Source organism: Podarcis melisellensis, assembly GCF_964234715.1.
Source record: "Podarcis melisellensis genome assembly, chromosome: 13".
Lineage (NCBI taxonomy): Eukaryota > Metazoa > Chordata > Lepidosauria > Squamata > Lacertidae > Podarcis > Podarcis melisellensis.
Window position 1 is genome coordinate 53,220,731 of NC_138545.1, and position 18,866 is coordinate 53,239,596.

The following is an 18,866-nucleotide window of genomic DNA, read 5'->3' on the forward strand; positions in this document are numbered from 1 at the left end:
GCGCTGTGTGTATGTGTACATGAAAGAGTGGGGTGGTTGATGGAGAAGGGTTCTTCTTTTGTTCTTAACAGGCATGTGGCAGGAATTATGAATGCAACTAATCAACCGCAGCTAGGTTCCCCCCTGCCAAACTTTGTATATTTGCTCACATGTCAGTTTGCCAATGCAGAGGATTATGGGGCACATTCTGGGGTACACCCCATTCCCATTGGGCCCATTTGCGTTTATTGGGCCTTATTATCGTTGCTCCGTAGCTGTGCAGTGTAAAGAAAATTGGTATACAGTGGTACCTCAGGTTAAGAACTTAATTCATTCCGGAAGTCCATTCGTAATCTGAAACTGTTCTTAACCTGAGGTACCACTTTAGCTAATGAGGCCTCCTGCTGCTGCTGGAGCACGATTTCTGTTCTCCTCCTGAAGCAAAGTTCTTAACCCGAGGTACTATTTCTGGGTTAGCGGAGTCTGTAACCTGAAGCGTCTGTAACCTGAAGCGTATGTAACCCGAGGTACCACTGTATATGTGCAAGTCATATTTAAGTGAAGCTTGTCTGTCATTACTCATTAAATAACTCCTTTCCATCATTTTTCTGGCCCTCCCTTTCTGCAAGTAACTCAGCCTGGGACTGAGAGGCCATGTTTTGTTCATGCAACATTCCTGAGGTAGTGTCTTGTCAAAGGCAACCCAAGTGGCCATCAAGGTCCCTTGGATGGCTGAGTCAGGATTTGAACTCAGACTTAAGAGGTCCAGATCTAATACTCTAATTACTGTCACACACTGTTCCACAGCCTTTCAGCATGTCTGCAAAGACCCTTGACATTTCTGCAACAGAGGAGAGGTGGGTTGTGGTTCTAACCATCTCATCGTAGGTTAGTAATGCAGTGTTTAAAAGTCAGTAGTGACATCCCTGTTAGCTTGATCAGGTTCTTCACGCCTGAGTGTAAAAATACAGTAGCAGAAAGGATGGAGAGCCTTTAATATATTGAACATATATTTCACTTAGCTGCAGCAGCAGGCCTGTGCTTTTCATTATTTTTTTAAAGTATTTTTACTTTTCTAAACTCATTATTTATGTCTTATATATCTACATCTGAACTATGTTTGCCGTCTCCTGGTGATCTTCCATTTTCACTTGGCCTGCATGCAACATTATTAATAATGCATGTCCATTTGTTTGAGCAACTGGTTCCAAATATGTTAATCCTTTACCTGCTTTATTCTTAGTTGTTGCACAAAACATTGCTTCTTTTGGTTTCCTGTCAAGGATGCTCCTATTTTTATGAATTTTATTACTGAAATAAATAGGCATTGAACCGGGTTAGTAAAATGCTAAACTTAGGACAACAAGCCCTTCACAGAGACCTTGAGTCCTGCCTTGGGCTTCATTTATTATCCTGATGCCATAAAAAGAAGCCTTTTATGATCACTCAGTTGCACAGAAGGAGACTGGAATACATCAGCGTTAATTGTACAAACAAATGTTTCTTTAGTAATTACTCTTCATTGATGGATTAAATACTATGAGAACAATTCAGCTAAAAATTGAGACACTTTTAAACCAAGCTGATTTTCAATCTCAGTGGGAGACCTAAATGTGTTAAACGAAATCCAAAAAGCTTTAAAGTGCTTTAGCTTTAGTTGGATTGTGCCCCTGTATGTTTCCCATGCTGTGTTTCAGGTTCGTTGGCCACATTGCTCAATTTGGATTTACTTTCGCATCAAAAATCCAGTAAGTTTAAAAAATCTTTTGCCAAGGACCAATTTGCAATATAAAGTCTCCATCAGGAAAGACCTTCAGAGCAATTTTCTTCCTGCTTTCTTCAGAACTGAATATCTTAAAACCTTCAGATTCAATAGCATATCATATGTGTGTACATTGTTTAAAAATCTGGAGTATATTTTGCAGGCTGTGCCATAAAGGCAAGGCTGCACCTGACATAGTTGTATTGGCAAAGTGTATATTAAAAACCTAAGTATAAAACAGGGACGCAGGTGGCGCTGTGGTCTAAACCACTGAGCCTGTTGGACTTGCCGATCAGAAGGTCGGCGGTTTGAATCCTGCGAGACGGAGTGAGCTCCCATTGTTCCCATCTCTTGCCAACCTAGAAGTTTGAAAGCACGCCAAAAGGTGCAAGTACATAAATAGGTACCTCTCCGGCGGGAAGGCAAATGGCGTTTCTGTGCGCTGCTCTGGTTTCGTTGTTTCGTTGCGCCAGAAGCGGCTTAGTCATGCTGGCCACATGACCTGCAAAAACTGTCTGCGGACAAATGCTGGTTCCAGTCATCGTCTGCAACTGGACTTAACTGTCAGGGGTCCTTTTCCTTTACTTTTTTAAAATATAAAACACAGCATTGGAATGAGAAAATTTTGGGAGATGGCCCTGTTGCTTTTATCCTGATATTTTCTGAGATGATGCCTCTGCTATTCACTTGAAACTAAAATCTCTTTGGGTTAATGAAGTACTAAGATATGTGGCCCCGAGATAGTAAGATAATTTGTTTTGGCGTGTAAGATTATTTTCAATTAACCACATCCAATACCATTCACATTTTTCTCTTATCTCATAAACCATTTCAGCATCTACATCCCCTCAGTTCATTTTTTCCAGAAGGGACAATTACAGCTGAGACAGTTAGAGTTGAATTTTTTAAAAATTCTTTTTAACCTGAGAAGATGTCCTTGTGCATGCAAAAATGTTTTGGTGTGCTCTCATTTTGCCTAGTGAATATTTTTTCAAAAACATATTTTAAAATGTCAAGTATTTGAATTTTCTTCCTTTCGAACTTCTCTTTCCCCCTCTTAAAAGAAGCCTATATTCTCATTTATTAGAGGTGACATAACTGGGATAAGACTGCTTTTCATAGGCTGCAGCTATCACGGCTGCAGTAAATTTCTGCCTATTCCAATGTATGAAATACAGAGGGAATAAAGTTACTAAAAGCTAAAATTGTGCATTGACAAGCCTGCTGTGGGGATCAAGGTTGCACAAAACTCTGCTGTATCCTTGTTTAATGATCATTTGGAGCCATCTGCAGGCACAAAAATATATTTCTGTATTGAAGCTATAACATTTTGATCCAGCACAGATGTCATGCTAGCTCCCATAGCAAATGATAGTTTGCAGAACAGAAGCTGGCCTCAGGAAGGTGTATGTCCAACCTGGCATGGTTTCTGCCAGATGGCCCATGAGATGGAAGAAGCAGTAAATCAGGGGCTGGAAGACCCAGGGATAGAGAAGAGAAGAGGTCCTTCTCTTCTGACTCCAGGGGTCTCGTCCGTTCCTCTAGAGGAGCTCAGAGCCTCACCAGCGAGGAGGGAGGCCGTTGACCAGCCAGAGGGACCAAACAGGAGGAGCTGAAGGCAGAGGGGCAGATACATTTGTCAAGAACCATGTGTCACCTTTGCAGGTCCCCCGCCCCCCATAAGCTATCCAGAGGATTATTTAACTTTTAGAATATCTGCCAGTATGCTTTTTACTATATTTTTATTTTGTTTTTAATTGTTTATGTTTTGTAATGTGTTTCTAATGTTGATAAAGGATAATAATAATAATAATAATAATAATAATAATAATAATAATAATAATAATGGCCATCACTGCCTCTTGGGGGAGCAAGTTCCATAGCTGGACTATACACTGCATGTATAGGCATTTTCTTAAAAATTTGATCTAAATCTTCCAACATTCATTGGATGTCCATGAATTTTAGCATTATGAGGGCAGAGGGACTTTTCTACACACCCTGCACAATTTTATAAACTTCTAACATGTCACCATTTACTTACCTTTCCTCTAAAATAAAAGGTCCCATATGCTTTATAGAAGACTTGCTTCATCCCCTTGATCATTTTGCTTGTCTTTTTATGAATTTCTTTTCAACTATACAGCATCCTTTTTGAGACTGTCCTTTCCCTAATGAGGGGTCTGGATTAGTTTATTTTTTGCTTCTGAGTCTGTACCATTACTCTGCTTCAAAAAAGATCACTTCCTTAACTTGCAAGTACTGACATCTGCTGCTGTGTGTTGGAGCGGAAGCCAGAACACTGGATGTGTGCAACACTAAACTGCCCACCTAGCATTTCGAAAGCACCCTTAAGTGCAAGTAGATAAATAGGGACCGCTTTATAGCGGGAAGGTAAATGGCGTTTCCGTGTGCTGCGCTGGTGCAGGCTCACCAGAGCAGCTTTGTCACGCTGGCCACGTGACCCGGAAGTGTCCTCAGACAGCGCTGGCCCCCGGCCTCTTAAGCGAGATGGGCGCGCAACCCCAGAGTTGGTCATGACTGGCCCGTACGGGCAGGGGTACCTTTACCTTTACAAACTCCAACAAAGAAAGAGTGGCAGAATGTACTTGCTGCCAAGGCTTCTGATTTGCAAACTGTGGTTTGCAGGGCGCTAACAATCTATCTGCAACCAACTTTTGCCCAGAACCCTTTCAAACTGCCACTAAAAAGATTGAAGCTTCAATCCAGACATTCTTGTTCATAGATGCATGTAGGGATCTCCAAGATGGGCAGTGCTGTTAACTCAGAGACCATTCCCCCCTTATTGAGGATTGTGGACTGGCTAGAATCAGTCCCCTATAAGCCACAAATAGATGATCTATACTTCCTAGTTGCACAGGTTCACCTATATGCTTACAGCCTCAATCCACCACAAAAGGCATTCTCAGGCTCTAGGTGAAGAATTTTCAAGGCAAGCATTTGGTTTACGTTAGCCCATGACTTGGATCATCCTATTCAGTGCTATTAAAAATGGAGATATGAATAATGTTTTCTATAACTTTTTATGTAGCGATGGATCCCATTTCTGTATCCTTGGAAGAAGACAGTGAAAGTCTGACTCAGACCTGCCAGAGTAAAGTCTGCTCACACAGGTGAGGGGGGGGGGAGTGAACCTACAGAGCTTGTGTTGGTGGAATGAATGAATGTTTATTTGTATCAGCAAATATTGGCCATAGCAATAAAACAACAATGCAATATACAAAGAATAGAAATAAAAAGTCAATTATATAAAATATGTTTTAGGGTTTTGAATCAATAGTCAAATAGTGGATCTTATTCCGATTGCCCCAGTAACCTTGCAACCTTTGCTGTCTCCTGTTCAACTTGATCTGCCTACAGAAAGGACACTGTGTTGCTGGAAACCAATGGACTTCTTCCCAGGGCAGAAGGTGTGGGTGAAGGGAGCCGTGATTAATCCATGTGAGCACAGTAGCTGTGTTTGGATGTAACACTAAACTATTATTTGTCGTAGTGGGGCTTTGGAGAGAACCAGAGGAGTATGGTTATCTTTGGATAGAAATTCTAAGGAAGGACAAAAAAGAATGATACCATTCTGTACATCAAGGAAGATACAGAGTCCAACAAACTAAAAATTGTAAAAAGGGCAGACATATGCACAAAATTGTTATGGGTGGCAATACTGGGTGAAAAGAGTAGTTTAGTACTTGGGATGTGCTATTGTTGCCCTGACCAAAATGCTTAGGGTGAGCTTGAGATGAAGAATGAAATCAAGGAGGCATCCAAAACTGGAAGTGCTGCAGTGATAGGTGACTTCATTTATTCACACGTAGACTGGGTACATGTACGACAAAGACGTGACAATAAATAACAGTGCCTTAGAACCGTTCATGTCTAATGTTTATGTGTCATGTTTAATGCTCATCACTGCTAAAACCATAAAGACAAAAAAATGAAACATTATTTTAAAATGTTACTAGTTGGAGACAAGCCAGGAAGGTGTTTCTCCCTGTGGAACACCCTCTCACAGATGTCAAGGAGATAAAGAACTACACAACTTTTAGATGGCATATGAAAGCAGCCCTGTATCGGGGAAGGGTGGAGTATTATTATTATTATTATTATTACTATAATAATATCCCACTCTTTCTCCGAAAAACTTCTTTGAAACATATTTGGAAGGCAAGGGAGTCAAAGTTGTGCTTAAAGGAGGATAAGTATGGAGAGAAGCTCAGTAAATATTTGCATCTGTCTTCACGGCAGAAAATAAAAGGCAGATCCTTGTATCTGAACTAACTTTGGCAGGTAAAGGTAAAGGGCACCTGGATGGTCAAGTCCAGTCAAATTTGGAGTGTGGTGCTGATCTCCACTTTCAGGCCGAGGGAGCTGGCGTTTGTCCACAACAGCTTTCCGGGCCATGTGGCCCCCATGACTATACCACACCTCACCAAAGAACGAATTGAAAATCTTAACACCCCGAGAACGCTGCTGGAGGTTATTACAGTGGTTAAACAAGCTAAGTTAGGGAAATCGCCTGGACCTGATGGACTATCCTCAATGTACTACAAATTCTTCCAAGGAATACTGGCTCAACCACTGGTGGAGGTAATGAACCAAATTCTTCAAGGGGAAGAAATCCCACTTTTGTGGAAAAAGGCATTTATAGTATTAATTCAAAAACAAGACCAAAGAACTATACACCCAAAGAATTTTGGGCTAATATCTTTATTAAGCAATGATTATAAATTATTTACAAATATCATGGCAATTAGAATGACAGAATTTAATACTAATCTGTGAAGATCAAGCGGGTTTTTGCCATCTAGACAAATGAAAAATACCATCAGAAATATCTTGAATATATAATTGAATATCTGGAAAAAAGGACGGAGAAGCAAGTAGCGCTTCTGTTTCTAGATGTGGAAAAGGCCTTTGACAATGTTTCATGAGCCTTTATGACAAAGATCCTAGATGATATGGACTTCGGGCCAGCAATTTTATATTACTAAAGATTAAATGAAAATACTAACTCAGAATATAAATAACCAAACAAAGAGAGAACTGGAAAATGACTTAGGAATTAAAGTGGAAAAGAAAATTAAATACTTAGGAGTATGGATTGCATCTAAAAATCTGAACTTATTCTGAGATAACTATAATAGAGTATAGACTGAAAAGACTTTAAAAAATAGGAGCGTAATTAAAATGAATGATATTTGTCCAATCTCTCCCCCCCCCCATCAAATGCCCCAAACTGGCTGCCATCAACCAGCAAGGAACAAACAAGTGTCAGGCTGCTGCCAGTGACTCCCACAGCCGGTTGCCCAGGAACATACAAAGACAATGAATGTTCTTACCGCCCGCTTTTATGGGTGTTGAGAAGTGCCCTCTGTCTTTGAGCTCTTTGCTCTCCTACTTTCAAGGCTCGCCCGGTTCTGGGGGGCGGGGTCTGGAATGCTTTCTAAAGACTCTGTTGCCCCCCTGGTTATTCCTCTTCCTCCTCCTCCTCTCCCTTTATTTCCCAACTTTCCCTTTCATCTGTCTCTGAGCTGTGACCTCCCTCAAACCCCTGCTGTAAATCTATACTGTCTTCCTCTTCTCTGGAAGGGTCAGGATGGGAAGGCAGTCTCAACCACTCCTCCTCTGCCCAGACCCTGACAAGAAGTAAGGAAGTGGGGAAACTCTGGCTCTTTGGATATCTGAAGCAGCCACAATAATGGGCATAATTCTTTATGTTCAGATAATTGAATATGTTGATAATTAATGTTTTGATAGCAGGACCTGTGTGCAATGTGATCTGAATCTTATCCTGGAATGTGAACTGATATTAAAGAAGAGAAGTAATTGGGAACTTTTTCTTAATGCAAGACAGGATCTCTATGCAGAAGCCAAGCATGGGGCAGGGGCAAAGAAAGTGAGGGAAGAAGGGCACATGCTGTGGCACCAGCCCCCAGCTCCATAAACCTTGGTTTCCTGAACCAGGGGTCAGTGTTCAAACCTCACCATCATATTACCCTGGCTAATGCAAGACTTAATTTAGCCTCAAGCACCCATCTGAAATGGAAACAATAGGAAGAAACACAAGAAAACCTATAAAGCGGTTTACAGTTGTGCTATGTAAATAACAGAACATAATATTCTCGATTAGCAGAATGGTTCTTCCAAATGCTGTTTTTGGCTAAAACTGTGTTATAATGGGTACAGCGGGATTGTAGGTGGCTGGCATTAAAAATATCTAATTATGCATTGCTACCAGCCTGACATTAGTTTTGCATCTGAAAGGGGGCTCTGAATTCTTCCTTCCACTTTTCCCTTCCAGAGTGCAGACACACGATTGTGGAGGACGAGCGGCTGATTGGTTTTCTGCCTTTCTTGGCCGGCAGTGCCGCCTGATCAGGCAGAGTTCAGACTTCAAAAGAAATGCTAATAAGAAAGATGAAAAAGGTATACATTTTGCATGGTTGTTAGGAAATGAGTATCCCAGTGCTGCAAATGTGAAGTGTCAGCATGGCTTATATGCTCTTTCATAGATGAAAATCAAAATTGCCCCAGTGATACGGGATGCGCTGAAATTACAAAATGAACACACGATGGACTGACTTTTAATACCACACTACTTACAGGGGAAACTTCTGGGTTTTATAATAAAAGGAACACCTTTGTATCCAACAACATATAGTGAGCACTCCAAACCATCACTGAAACTATATTCATATATCCTATTAAATAAAATTGTAATTAAAACAATATCTGAAAATACCTTGATATTGTGCATTTCTGTGAGAAAACCAAAGACTTGAACATTATGTCACTTTATTACGTGCTGCAGCATAGGTGAAGCTGCGTATGGCTGCGTTGGGTTGGTGCTTTGATGGAAGGCTACTGGGATCCTTACACAGGGTGCTCCAAGCTTTCCAAGAATAAGTAGGAAACAACAATATTATTACCATTTCCCCCCCAACATATTCATTGTATGTTGCAGCCCAAGAGAGAAGTAGCTCTTCTCCTTTGCATTACTCTTTCCCTCTGCTCTTAATGCATAAGCAAAAAACAATGCACTCTTTTGAGCTATAATGGACACGGTACAAGAAACCTTCCCCTTGGTTTCTGGATTTAGACTTGGGACATGTGATGAGTCAGATGAGACGTCAGATGCTGATGGAAGTGAGCCAAGTCAATTCAAATGGACCAAGTAGTGGTTATGACCAGGCCAGTGGGAGGGCAGGATTGTTAAGGGTGCATAAGTTGAATAGTAAATGGGATGTTGGACGGGTAACGAGAAGAGATCAGCAAATGAATTTGGAGAGCGAGGGCTTGGAGATGCATGCAGAGTAAGGAGGAGTCTGGGTTCATGGATGGCAGGGATAGATCATATTAGGAGTGGTGCTCATTCATGGTGATTGCCCCAAGCAATGCTTCCATGCCTTTCAAGAGATGGTATGAATCATGTGAGACCATTTTGGCTCTGCCTGATAAGAGTTTTAAATCCCACCATCTACTGTCAGAGGAAGCTGGAGTGATCAGATGGACACACACAGGGATGGAGGAGCCTTTAATCCTTGCTTTTCTCTCTTTAGCAGCTGATTCACAATAGAAGTTCGGGGGAGCAGGAAAGTGGGCTCATCTGTGTGTGTGTGTGTGTGTGAGAGAGAGAGAGAGAGAGGGAGAGAGAGAGGGGGGGGGAGATTTACTGCAAATTCAGTCCTCTTCAACTTTCCCTGCCTATAGGCATGGGAGCCATAAGAATTATCAAGGGACATAGCTAAGCTGTTTGTTCTTGTGGGTGTCTGGCTCCAAGCCATGCAAATAGAGGCAGTCAGCTTGCATGTTGACCCATTCATGTACAGCATTAGCGCATAAGCAGTGTGCTTGCCTGGCTTCCAGTTCACTGACATACTGATGCATGAAATGACATGCACGGAACCAGGGTTTGTTTTTCCAGCTGGAGGTCACTGGAGCTTAGTTCTGGCACTTCTCAGGTGGGCGCCATTGCCATTCTAAGAGAACAAGGGATAAGTTTGTGGTGAGCTCCAGCATCTCTTTTTCCAGAAAAATTGCACTGCATGTAACACTTGCGCAAGTAGCAACAGCACCTTTATCCCTCATCTTCACAGTATCTGTTTTAGCTAAAAGAGGCCTTTGATAGAGACTGGATTCCTTCCACTGTGCTCAGAATTTCTAATGACCATCACCTTATACTGAATGTATTTTAGGAGAGACCTCTGCTGCAAGGGCCTCACTCTCTCTAGTAAATGAAGCACAATACCTCCTGATCAACAGAACAAGTATTTTGCAGCTGAGAGATAAAGTTGTGGAAAGGTAAGTGCTTCCTAACCTGAAAAGGCCCATTTCCTTGTGTTGCCTCTTTTTGTCCTTTCCATGAGCAAGACTTCTTCTGGCCCAACCTGCTGAATGTTTCACTTGTACAAAGACTACTGTACATGCACAATTATGGCAACTATTATTCTTAAGAACAAAATAAGAATGTGAGATGAGCATCTGCTGGATCCGGCCAGTAGCTTTTCTAGTCCAGTGTCTAGTCCATTGTCCACACAGTATCCCAGGTGTGGTCTAGCCAAGGCAGAATAGAGTAGTACTAGATTTAGAGACTAGACTTCTATTGATGCATTAGCTTTTTTTGCTACAGAATCACATTGCTGACTCGTGAGGCAGTCACTCGTGAGGCAGTCACTAAGACATAGGTGCAGCTGGTTATTTCAGGCTGAAAGGGACAAGTGGGACTTAGAAGAACAGAAAGAACAATCCCTTCACACGGGCTCCAGTGTTGCCGCAATTCGGGGATTTTTTAAAATGGGGAATTTTGTGACGCATATACCTAGACTTGGGAAGGTTTAAGATGGCAGCCCTCATCTGACCATACCACCCATAGGTGCCAACTCTCTATGGCTGAGGGGATGGAGTTGCCCCCCCCCCAACCTTGAGGGGCCAGGCTTTGCTGTGGCAGGCTTCGCCAGGCCTTCCCGCACCTGCCTGCGATGAGACAGGCCAGCAGTGGGCTGTGAGAATGTATTGCAGGCACCGGAGGGGGGGGCAGCGCCTATGACACCACCTAAACCCTCTGTAGTTGAGCAGTATTACGGCTGTCCAAAGAAGCAACATGCAGGTGTGAGAGATTACGTTCTCCCTTCTTGCTCCTGCTTTGCACCATTCTTGGGTGCTGTTGTCAGGCAGGAACAGGTGCTTCAGCTCTGCCTGTGGTTGAAACAAGAGAAACAAAGAAGATGATGAGGCATTAAGAAAAGCGAAGAAGAGGTGGAGTCTGAAGTGACAGGAACCGAATTCCTTCTTGCCTCTTGGGAAGTGGGGGGAAAGAAGGAAAGGAAATTCAGAGCGGGGGGGGGAGGACTGCGGCAAGCTGGTGGGGCTCCCAGATGAGGAACAGCGAGAGGGGCGGCAAACTCAGTGACCGCCCCAGGCAGCATAAGCCCTAGCTACGTCACTGATTGCACTTGTTCAAACTTTGTTCGTGTTGGTAATTAAGGCTATGTGAAAGCTTTCGCCTTTTGAATGCAATAGAATTCTGGCTTCATTGTACTGAGAAACATGAAAGCACGAGTGTTACTGAACTCATTTGGGTTAATATTAGACCATATTGTTTCCCCCTCTGCCTCTGTGGAACAGACTAGGTGAATCACTTCCACCGCAGGAACTCGTCCACCGCTTCCGTGCCAACATTGTAGTCAGCACAGATGAGCCATTCGAAGAAGACCTGTGGGAGGAGATTGCAGTGGGTCCCCTGTGTTTCAAGGTACAAATGGCTGCAGCTGTTTGTTAGTGTCATGCGGCATGCTGGAAAATAGCAGGCAGCAGCTTCTTGCAAGACAAAGATTCAGGCAAGGATCTGGAACAGCTGTTTGGGATACAGAACAGCTTTGAGCTACAGTAGTCTGAGCAGCAGTGTATTACTTTGTGTGTGCAATGACTCTCTGCTACCACAGAAGTGACCTGGCATGGCCCTGTGATGCAAGTGCAAGAAGGCAGCCGGTACTGTCAGATTTGTTGAATCCTGGGAGCCAAGACCCAAGTTTGGGGCAGGTACCTTTTGGTAAGAGAACCCCAGCAGAGATTTAACATCGCAAAACATTCAGCAACGAAAACCTGGTGCAAAGCCTTTAAAAAGTGTTCCTCCACTGAGTCCCTTAAATCTCCCCTTTTATTTTTTATTATTTTATTTTTAATCTCCCCTTTTAAAAGCTCTTTGCAAATTGTCCCACTTCCCCAGCATAGACATTGACCACACATTTGGGTAAGTCATAAGATAGTTTACTTTAAAAAAAAACACCTCTTCAAATGTCAGATCCATGTGCTTTTCCACACAGCAGCCAGAAAAGATGCACAGGCAGTCAAGATGTTGCTTAGTTACAAAAGGTAAAAGTTAAACTATTGATAAACTATTGAAAAAATGATCTGAAACAGAAGAGGATGGTCAAAGTCATGTGGCCGGCTGGAATGACCATCTCAAACCTCCTTACATTGACGTCCTTATGGAGAGAGAAATACTGTATAGCAAAGACATGGTGACCTATGGCTGCTAAGGTGGAGGATGATGGCATAGGCTCAGCCTGGCAGGACAGTTTATTCTATTATTTTAACCCCTTCATGCACTGATCAGATTTGCATGCTAAAATTATATGAGGCTGGAACCCTACAAGACTGACCAAGAGCCCAGCCAGCAGCACCATGATCTGCGCACTGGTGTTCCTGGTTAAGATAAGAGTTTTCCCTTTCCTGCTGCCTTGTGGGATGTTTTCAGAAGAAGAAAAGGCTAAGGAGTAAACCCTACACAAATCCAGAGTGGGGTGTGTAAGGCAGATGTTGGTGCCTTGAACGCCTCCCTCGGGCAGCGCTGGTGCCAGATGTATTCCTCTGGTTTCTTTTGGACGGCATCAGCGAGGCTGAGAGGCTGAGCGTCTTGTCGTCTGGGTAACCCGGGACCTCCATACACGCAGCTCAGGCTTGTGCCCCAGGGAGGTCACGTCAGTGCTGCAGACACCCTAAAAACAAGGCAGGAGGCTGTGTTATTTGATGTCTGCAGTCCTTATGTTAAGAGTTTCCCCCCAGATTCAATTTGGTGGCTGAAGCTGAAAGTATTCTCCAGGTGGCTGCCAGCTCATGGGATTCCAGCATGGCAGCAGTAGTTACTACTAGTTCTTTTCTGAATCCCTTATCCCAGACAGAGAGGAAGCATTTGTTTCTTGTTGTGGCCCCTGCTCAGCTTTGCAGGCCAAAAATGTTTGGTGCTGGTGATATGGTCAGAATGGTTCCTGCTGACAATTGAGTCCTCTAGAAGCAGATGTGTTGTGATTCCTGGTTAAGTGGGGGCTTCAAGATCTTCTCTGTGCAAATTTCAGGTTATCGGGCCATGCCACAGATGTCTGGTTATCTGCATTGATCAAAAAACTGGAGAACGGAACAAGGAATTTCTTCAGACTCTGGCTGCCACTAAAGACAAAAAAGTAAGTATACAAATACTTTTTTTAAAAAAAATGTGCCCTTTTCCCTTACAGGGAAGGCTTACAGTTAAAATAAGAACAGCTGAAAACAGAGAGAATAAAGAATAATTTAAATACAATTAAACATTAATAGAATTAATAGTAACTATGTATGTATGTATGTATGTATGTATGTATGTGTGTATAGAGAAACAGACAAACAGACAGATAGAAGATCTGTTAAAAACATACAGACAATTACAACAAAAATAGCATAGCATCAGCCCTTTCCTTAAAAGCGGTCAGTTCCCAAAAGCCTGCTGGAAGAAGGTTTTCACCTGCCAGCCGAAGAACAACAAGGAGGGAGCCGGTCTAACTTCTCCAGGGAGGGAGTTCCAAAGTTGTCTGGGAGCAGCCACCACCGAGAAGACCCTCTCCCACATGCCCACCGAGTGTGCCTGGGGGGGGGGGGATCAAGAGGAGGGCCTTCCTTGAAGATCTCAAGACCCAGGCAGATTTGTATGAGGGAATATACAAATGTGAGTGAGCTGCTCAGTGGAGCTTTGCTGCCACTTCCACAAAACCTTTTGGTTTTTAAAAAGGGGAGAAAGCAGAAAGCGAGCCAAGCTTTCATTTGCCTTCCTTTTTTTTTTTGCCCCGTCAAACCCTGAAAGATCTGTAAGGATAATAAATGTTAAGCTTAATTTTTAACAGAGCATCATGCCTCCTTTCCTGTCCGCTTGCTGTCTACATGGATGGGGGGGGGCGATTCTTAAAAGTGTTTACCCAGGTCAAATGCCACCCCACCCCACTAAAAAACAAAACAGGCCAGAAATTGTCCCACAGTACAGTAGGATGCAAACTAACAAGCCAAAGTCTGGGTAACTTCCACAGCAAATACTACAGTGCTTCCTCGGAATCTTTGCATAAACTAAGATCAAATTTAAGCAAGAAAAATGGAAATGGTTCTGAAGATCATCTTAAATAACTTGACCATTGTGTCTGTTCATTGCACTGCTTGTCGTCAATATACTTATAGGAATTTAGTTTAACCATCCAGAGGCATTGCAGTTGTTACTGTTCCGTCTGTTGGGTATTTGATCTTACTTACAAATGTTTCTCCCCTCAGACTAAGTTTGGAATATACCTGATGAATCATCCTGAGATGCAGGTCTCCCATCCAGATACATTGTCAGTGGGATCGCCAGTGTTTGCAGCCGTGAAGAACATTGTCGCATGTTGACCTTCGGCTGAAGAGCAAACAGGTGGAGGATTCCTCAGCTGAACCTGCAGATGGGACGGTCTTGCAGATTATTCATACGTGTTCTCAACAGCAATATGATCTTCTCCAATGTTATGAGTAAAAAAGGTCAATCACCTTTAAATATTCAGAAATGACATGTCACAGCTAATCAGGTGGATCAATTTTTGCAACTCTATATCATTTGATTTCTTTTTTCCATTCAGGTTCACGAGAGACTTGTTGCAGGGCAGTGATGCTGACTAGGAAATTTAATGTCCTCAAAATGCCACTTCACAAGTTAGACTGATAGTTAATAACCTCAAATAGTCAGCTGATTTAAATTAAGTGTGGTCTGTGTGTGTGTGTGTGTGTGTGTGTGTGTGTGTGTGCGCAGTGTGTGTGGGGGAGAAGAAATAGTGCTTTAGATAAGAAACAGAGATGGCTGGCTGGAAGTGAAGCACCTTGGGATTCCAAGGCTTTAACGTGGATAGCAAATTGGCTGCCTTGCTGCAGCAGTGCCTGCTGTTAGCTTCCACTGGTGCAAGTAGCACCTGCAACAAAGGACTCATCCAGACTTCTGCTTTTTTGCCAATTATTTTTATTAATTTCCCATAATCTTTAACAAATTGCCACCAAATTAATACAAGTTTAAAAGCTAGTTTCCAACCCTCTCCCAAATGTCCCCTCTATTTTCCTCCCTTCTTTGCTGCTCCCAATATAATAACTTTTAAAGCTATCTTTTCAAAGTCCACTCATCCCTTCTCCCTACACATCGCCTGTTCAATTACCAATTTCTGCTATGGCTTTTATACATTGTTATAACCTGTCCTGAAAATAGTCGAATAGAGTAAATCCTCTTTTATCTATCTATAATAGTCATTAATCAGTTTTGAAACATTTCCCTCTGATGCCTCTTGAGTAGCACTTTGCCTGAGAAAAACAGGTCCTGCTTCTTCCCAGACAACACACACATATTCCTCCCTAATATGGCCTTGAACATTGCTGTCTCACATCTGGCCCCAGTAATAAACAGAGTGAAAATGAACCCCCTAGAATTTGTTTTGTATAAATATATAATATACACTCCCCCTCTCACACTGCCAGTCTCTCAGCATCCCCCATACCTTGCATTTCTCCAATTTTAATCCTCAATTTTACATACAATCAGCTCACAATTAATTAATTAATTAACATAATCCGAACCTCTTCTTATTTCCAACTTCAAGCTTTGGGGCTGATGTAATCCCACTTTCTTTTTTTACCCAGCTTTTGGTTGCTCACCCAGCAGCTGGGCTTTAGCACCAAATATAAGCCTGAATGGAGGGGAAATTGGCCTGGTTTGTGAGCTTCTAAAAAGGCATGTGTTAATTATGAGGAGGTGCCATGAGTTTATCCAGAATAGATCATTCCAAACCAACCTTATCTCCTTTTTTGATACCGTTACTACTTTGGTCCTGTGCCATTTCTTTCCTATCTCTGTCTTTCTTCACCTTCATGCATGCACTGGCCCGTTTTGCTCTTCTTGCTCATGGCAAGGCTTCACCACCACAAACATAATGCAGTACAAGTTTGTGTCTTTACAGCCCAAGCCTACAGTCTCTGCAATCCAGTGCTTGCTAGTTCCGCTACATTCAGTGAGGCTTGCTCCCTGCTTAGTTTGCATAGGAACGCAGCCTGCATAGCAGTGTAGCAAGTTCATTACCCAATTTGTGGACTAGCACCAGATTTCCCCTTGTTGTGCATAAAAATTGGTTGTGACACTTCACTTGAGTGGCACATTTGACCAGGGCCAGCCCACTGGCAGGGCAAGGTGAGCCAACCACCACAGGCATCAAGATCACACACACACACCATGACTTCTGAAGTAGATCTTCACTGAGCCCTTCTTCACTGGTGGGGATGGAAATGCCGTTTTGTGGTTCACCTCAGGTGCCAAAATGTCTTGGGCCAGCCCAGAATCTGACCCAATGGAACAGTGAAATGGAATGGAGAGATTTACATGGCTACAGCCTAGATGGAATGCTGAAAAAATGCCAAGTGGTAAATTGAGCCACATTTTTTATTCAGGTGTATTTGTGCACTGTCTACTTAAACAAAATAATTTTGCTGTACGTGAATCCTGACAATAAATGCTTTGCAGATATTATCCAAATATTTTTGAAGCTAAATTATTTGTCTGATATTTGAGATCTATAATTGATATCATGGGATACTTGATTCCAATATTTTATATTTAATAATATTTAATAATATTTGATATGACATATGATATATTAGTATCTGAAAGCATTTTATGGAAGACATGAAATAGACATGAAATAGGACTCTTATTTTTTGTAATACCAGCCAAAACAATCAAGAGAATGTAAACAAATCCAAAGAACTCAACTTGGAGGGGAAATGTCTCTCAGGACAAACTATTCTGTGTTAGAATTTGCATTCATCTTTCTGAAAAGCAGGTTGAAAATATTTGCCAAATTTGAAATATTAGAAAATATTTGTTTCAGCTAAAATATATAATTTGTTTTTCTATGAGTTCATTTAATTAAACTGACATCTCTTATACTTTTGCAGAGAGGTTTGTTTGTCTGTCTGTTCTCTATTGGGGGCCTTTGAGATATTGTCACCCAATCTGTGAACACAAAGCAGTTGGTTTTTCTCTGTGACAACGTTTTGGATTGAGATGGTGGACTGAACTGCTCCAGACTGCCAATTTGGACATCTTTGGATATACCACTGTCCCTTGGGCATGGTGGTTCCTGAGACAGGAGGGCAAGCAGACCTGGCATGGCAGCTGAGTGCACAGAGGAGCAGCTCGGGAGCCACCCGCCAAAGGCTCAGGCTTGCCGGCCGCAGGACTCTTCCTCGCAGGGAACACACTGATGAAGCAGTACTCTGCCTGCAGGACTGACCCCTCCTGCTTTCTGAAATGTTTTCAGGAGGGCAGGAAATGAGATATTTGCAGGAAGGTTCCTGAGATCAAGGAACAGGTTTTCATCTGTTCCATTGGTTTAAGTCCTCCCCTCCAGAGCAGACAAACACAAGCATGTTCCATCTTCCATGTGACAGCTGTTTAGATATTTGAAGATGGCTATCATATCTCCTCTCAGTCGCTCCCACAATTACTCCTCCTAAGGCTTGGTTTCCACACCCTTGATCATTTTGGTTGCTCTCTGCACACGCTCCAGCTTGTTAACATCCTTCTTAAATTGTTGTGCCCAGAATCAGACACAGTATTCCAGGGCTATCCAAGGCAGAATAGAGTGGGACTATTACTTCCCTTGATCTGGACATTATATTTCTGTTGATGCAGCCTAGATTAGCATTAGTATTTTTTGCTGCTGCATCACACTTGGCTCATATTAAGCTTGTGGTCCACCAAGACCCCCAGATCCCTTTCACATGTACTGCTAGTGAGCCAAGTATCCCCCATCCTATATTTGTGCATCTGGTTCGTCCTAAGTGCCGAACCTGACATTTGCCCCTATTAAAATTCACTTGTGCCAGTTCTCCAATATGTTAAGGTCATTTTGAATTCTGATTCTGTCTTCTGCAGCATTAGCTCTCCCTCCCAGTTTGGTGTCATCTGCAAATTGGATGAGCATCCCTTCATCCAAGTCATTTATAAAGATGTTGAGCAACAATGGGCCCAGGACAGAGCCCTGTGGCATCCCAAGATGACAAGGAACCATGAATGAGTACTCTTTGGGTTCGGTCAAATCCACTTAACTGTTCATTTTACGAGCTTCCTTGCAAGAATATCATGGGAGACTTTCTCAAAAGCCTTACTGAAATCAATATACGCTATGTCCACAACATTCCCCTGAATGAAATGAGGTTTGTTGGGCAAGACTTAGTTTTCTAAATGCTCACAGACCAACTGTTGAATAATCTGTTCTATGACCTTTCCTGGTACAGTGGTACCTTGGGCTAAGTACTTAATTCGTTCCGGAGGTCCGTTCTTAACCTGAAACTGTTCTTAACCTGAAGCACCACTTTAGCTAATGGGGCCTCCCGCTGCCGCTGCGCCACACAATTTCTGTTCTCATTCTGAAGCAAAGTTCTTAACCTGAGGTACTATTTCTAGGTTAGCGGAGTCTGTAACCTGAAGCGTATGTAACCTGAAGCGTATGTAACCCGAGGTACCACTGTATTGGTGTCAAGCTCGCGGTATCTGATGATTGTGTTGTTTTGGTACTAATGGTTAGATCCAGCTGCTAGCTGCGTGTTTCATGGGGCACCTTCTGTGACATCACAATGTGGCTGTCAAATGACTTGCTCTAGTCTTTCTTTAGTGGTTTGGCCAGATGCACCATATTGCCCTCCTTTGGACTCTCCCATCTGATATTTCCATGAATCTTTGTGATTCTGCCAGGCTACTGTCTCTTACCATCTTTTCTCTCACCTCTTTCTCAATTTGAAGCTTAAA

General features: G+C 42.6%; 1 protein-coding gene across 1 annotated transcript in view; it reads left to right on the top strand.

The window, feature by feature from the left end:
* Window positions 1–17,002, top strand: part of MOCOS (molybdenum cofactor sulfurase) — an 89,303-nt gene extending 72,301 nt beyond the window's left edge. Inside the window, exons 10-16 of the mRNA XM_081885835.1 lie at window positions 4,794–4,875; window positions 8,061–8,185; window positions 9,955–10,060; window positions 11,384–11,510; window positions 13,114–13,218; window positions 14,324–14,801; window positions 14,832–17,002. Of these exons, the coding sequence (XP_081741961.1) occupies window positions 4,794–4,875; window positions 8,061–8,185; window positions 9,955–10,060; window positions 11,384–11,510; window positions 13,114–13,218; window positions 14,324–14,437 (659 nt within the window). The 3' untranslated portion in view covers window positions 14,438–14,801; window positions 14,832–17,002. The remainder of the gene's footprint in view (window positions 1–4,793; window positions 4,876–8,060; window positions 8,186–9,954; window positions 10,061–11,383; window positions 11,511–13,113; window positions 13,219–14,323; window positions 14,802–14,831) is intronic.
* The last annotated feature ends 1,864 nt before the right edge of the window (window positions 17,003–18,866 follow it).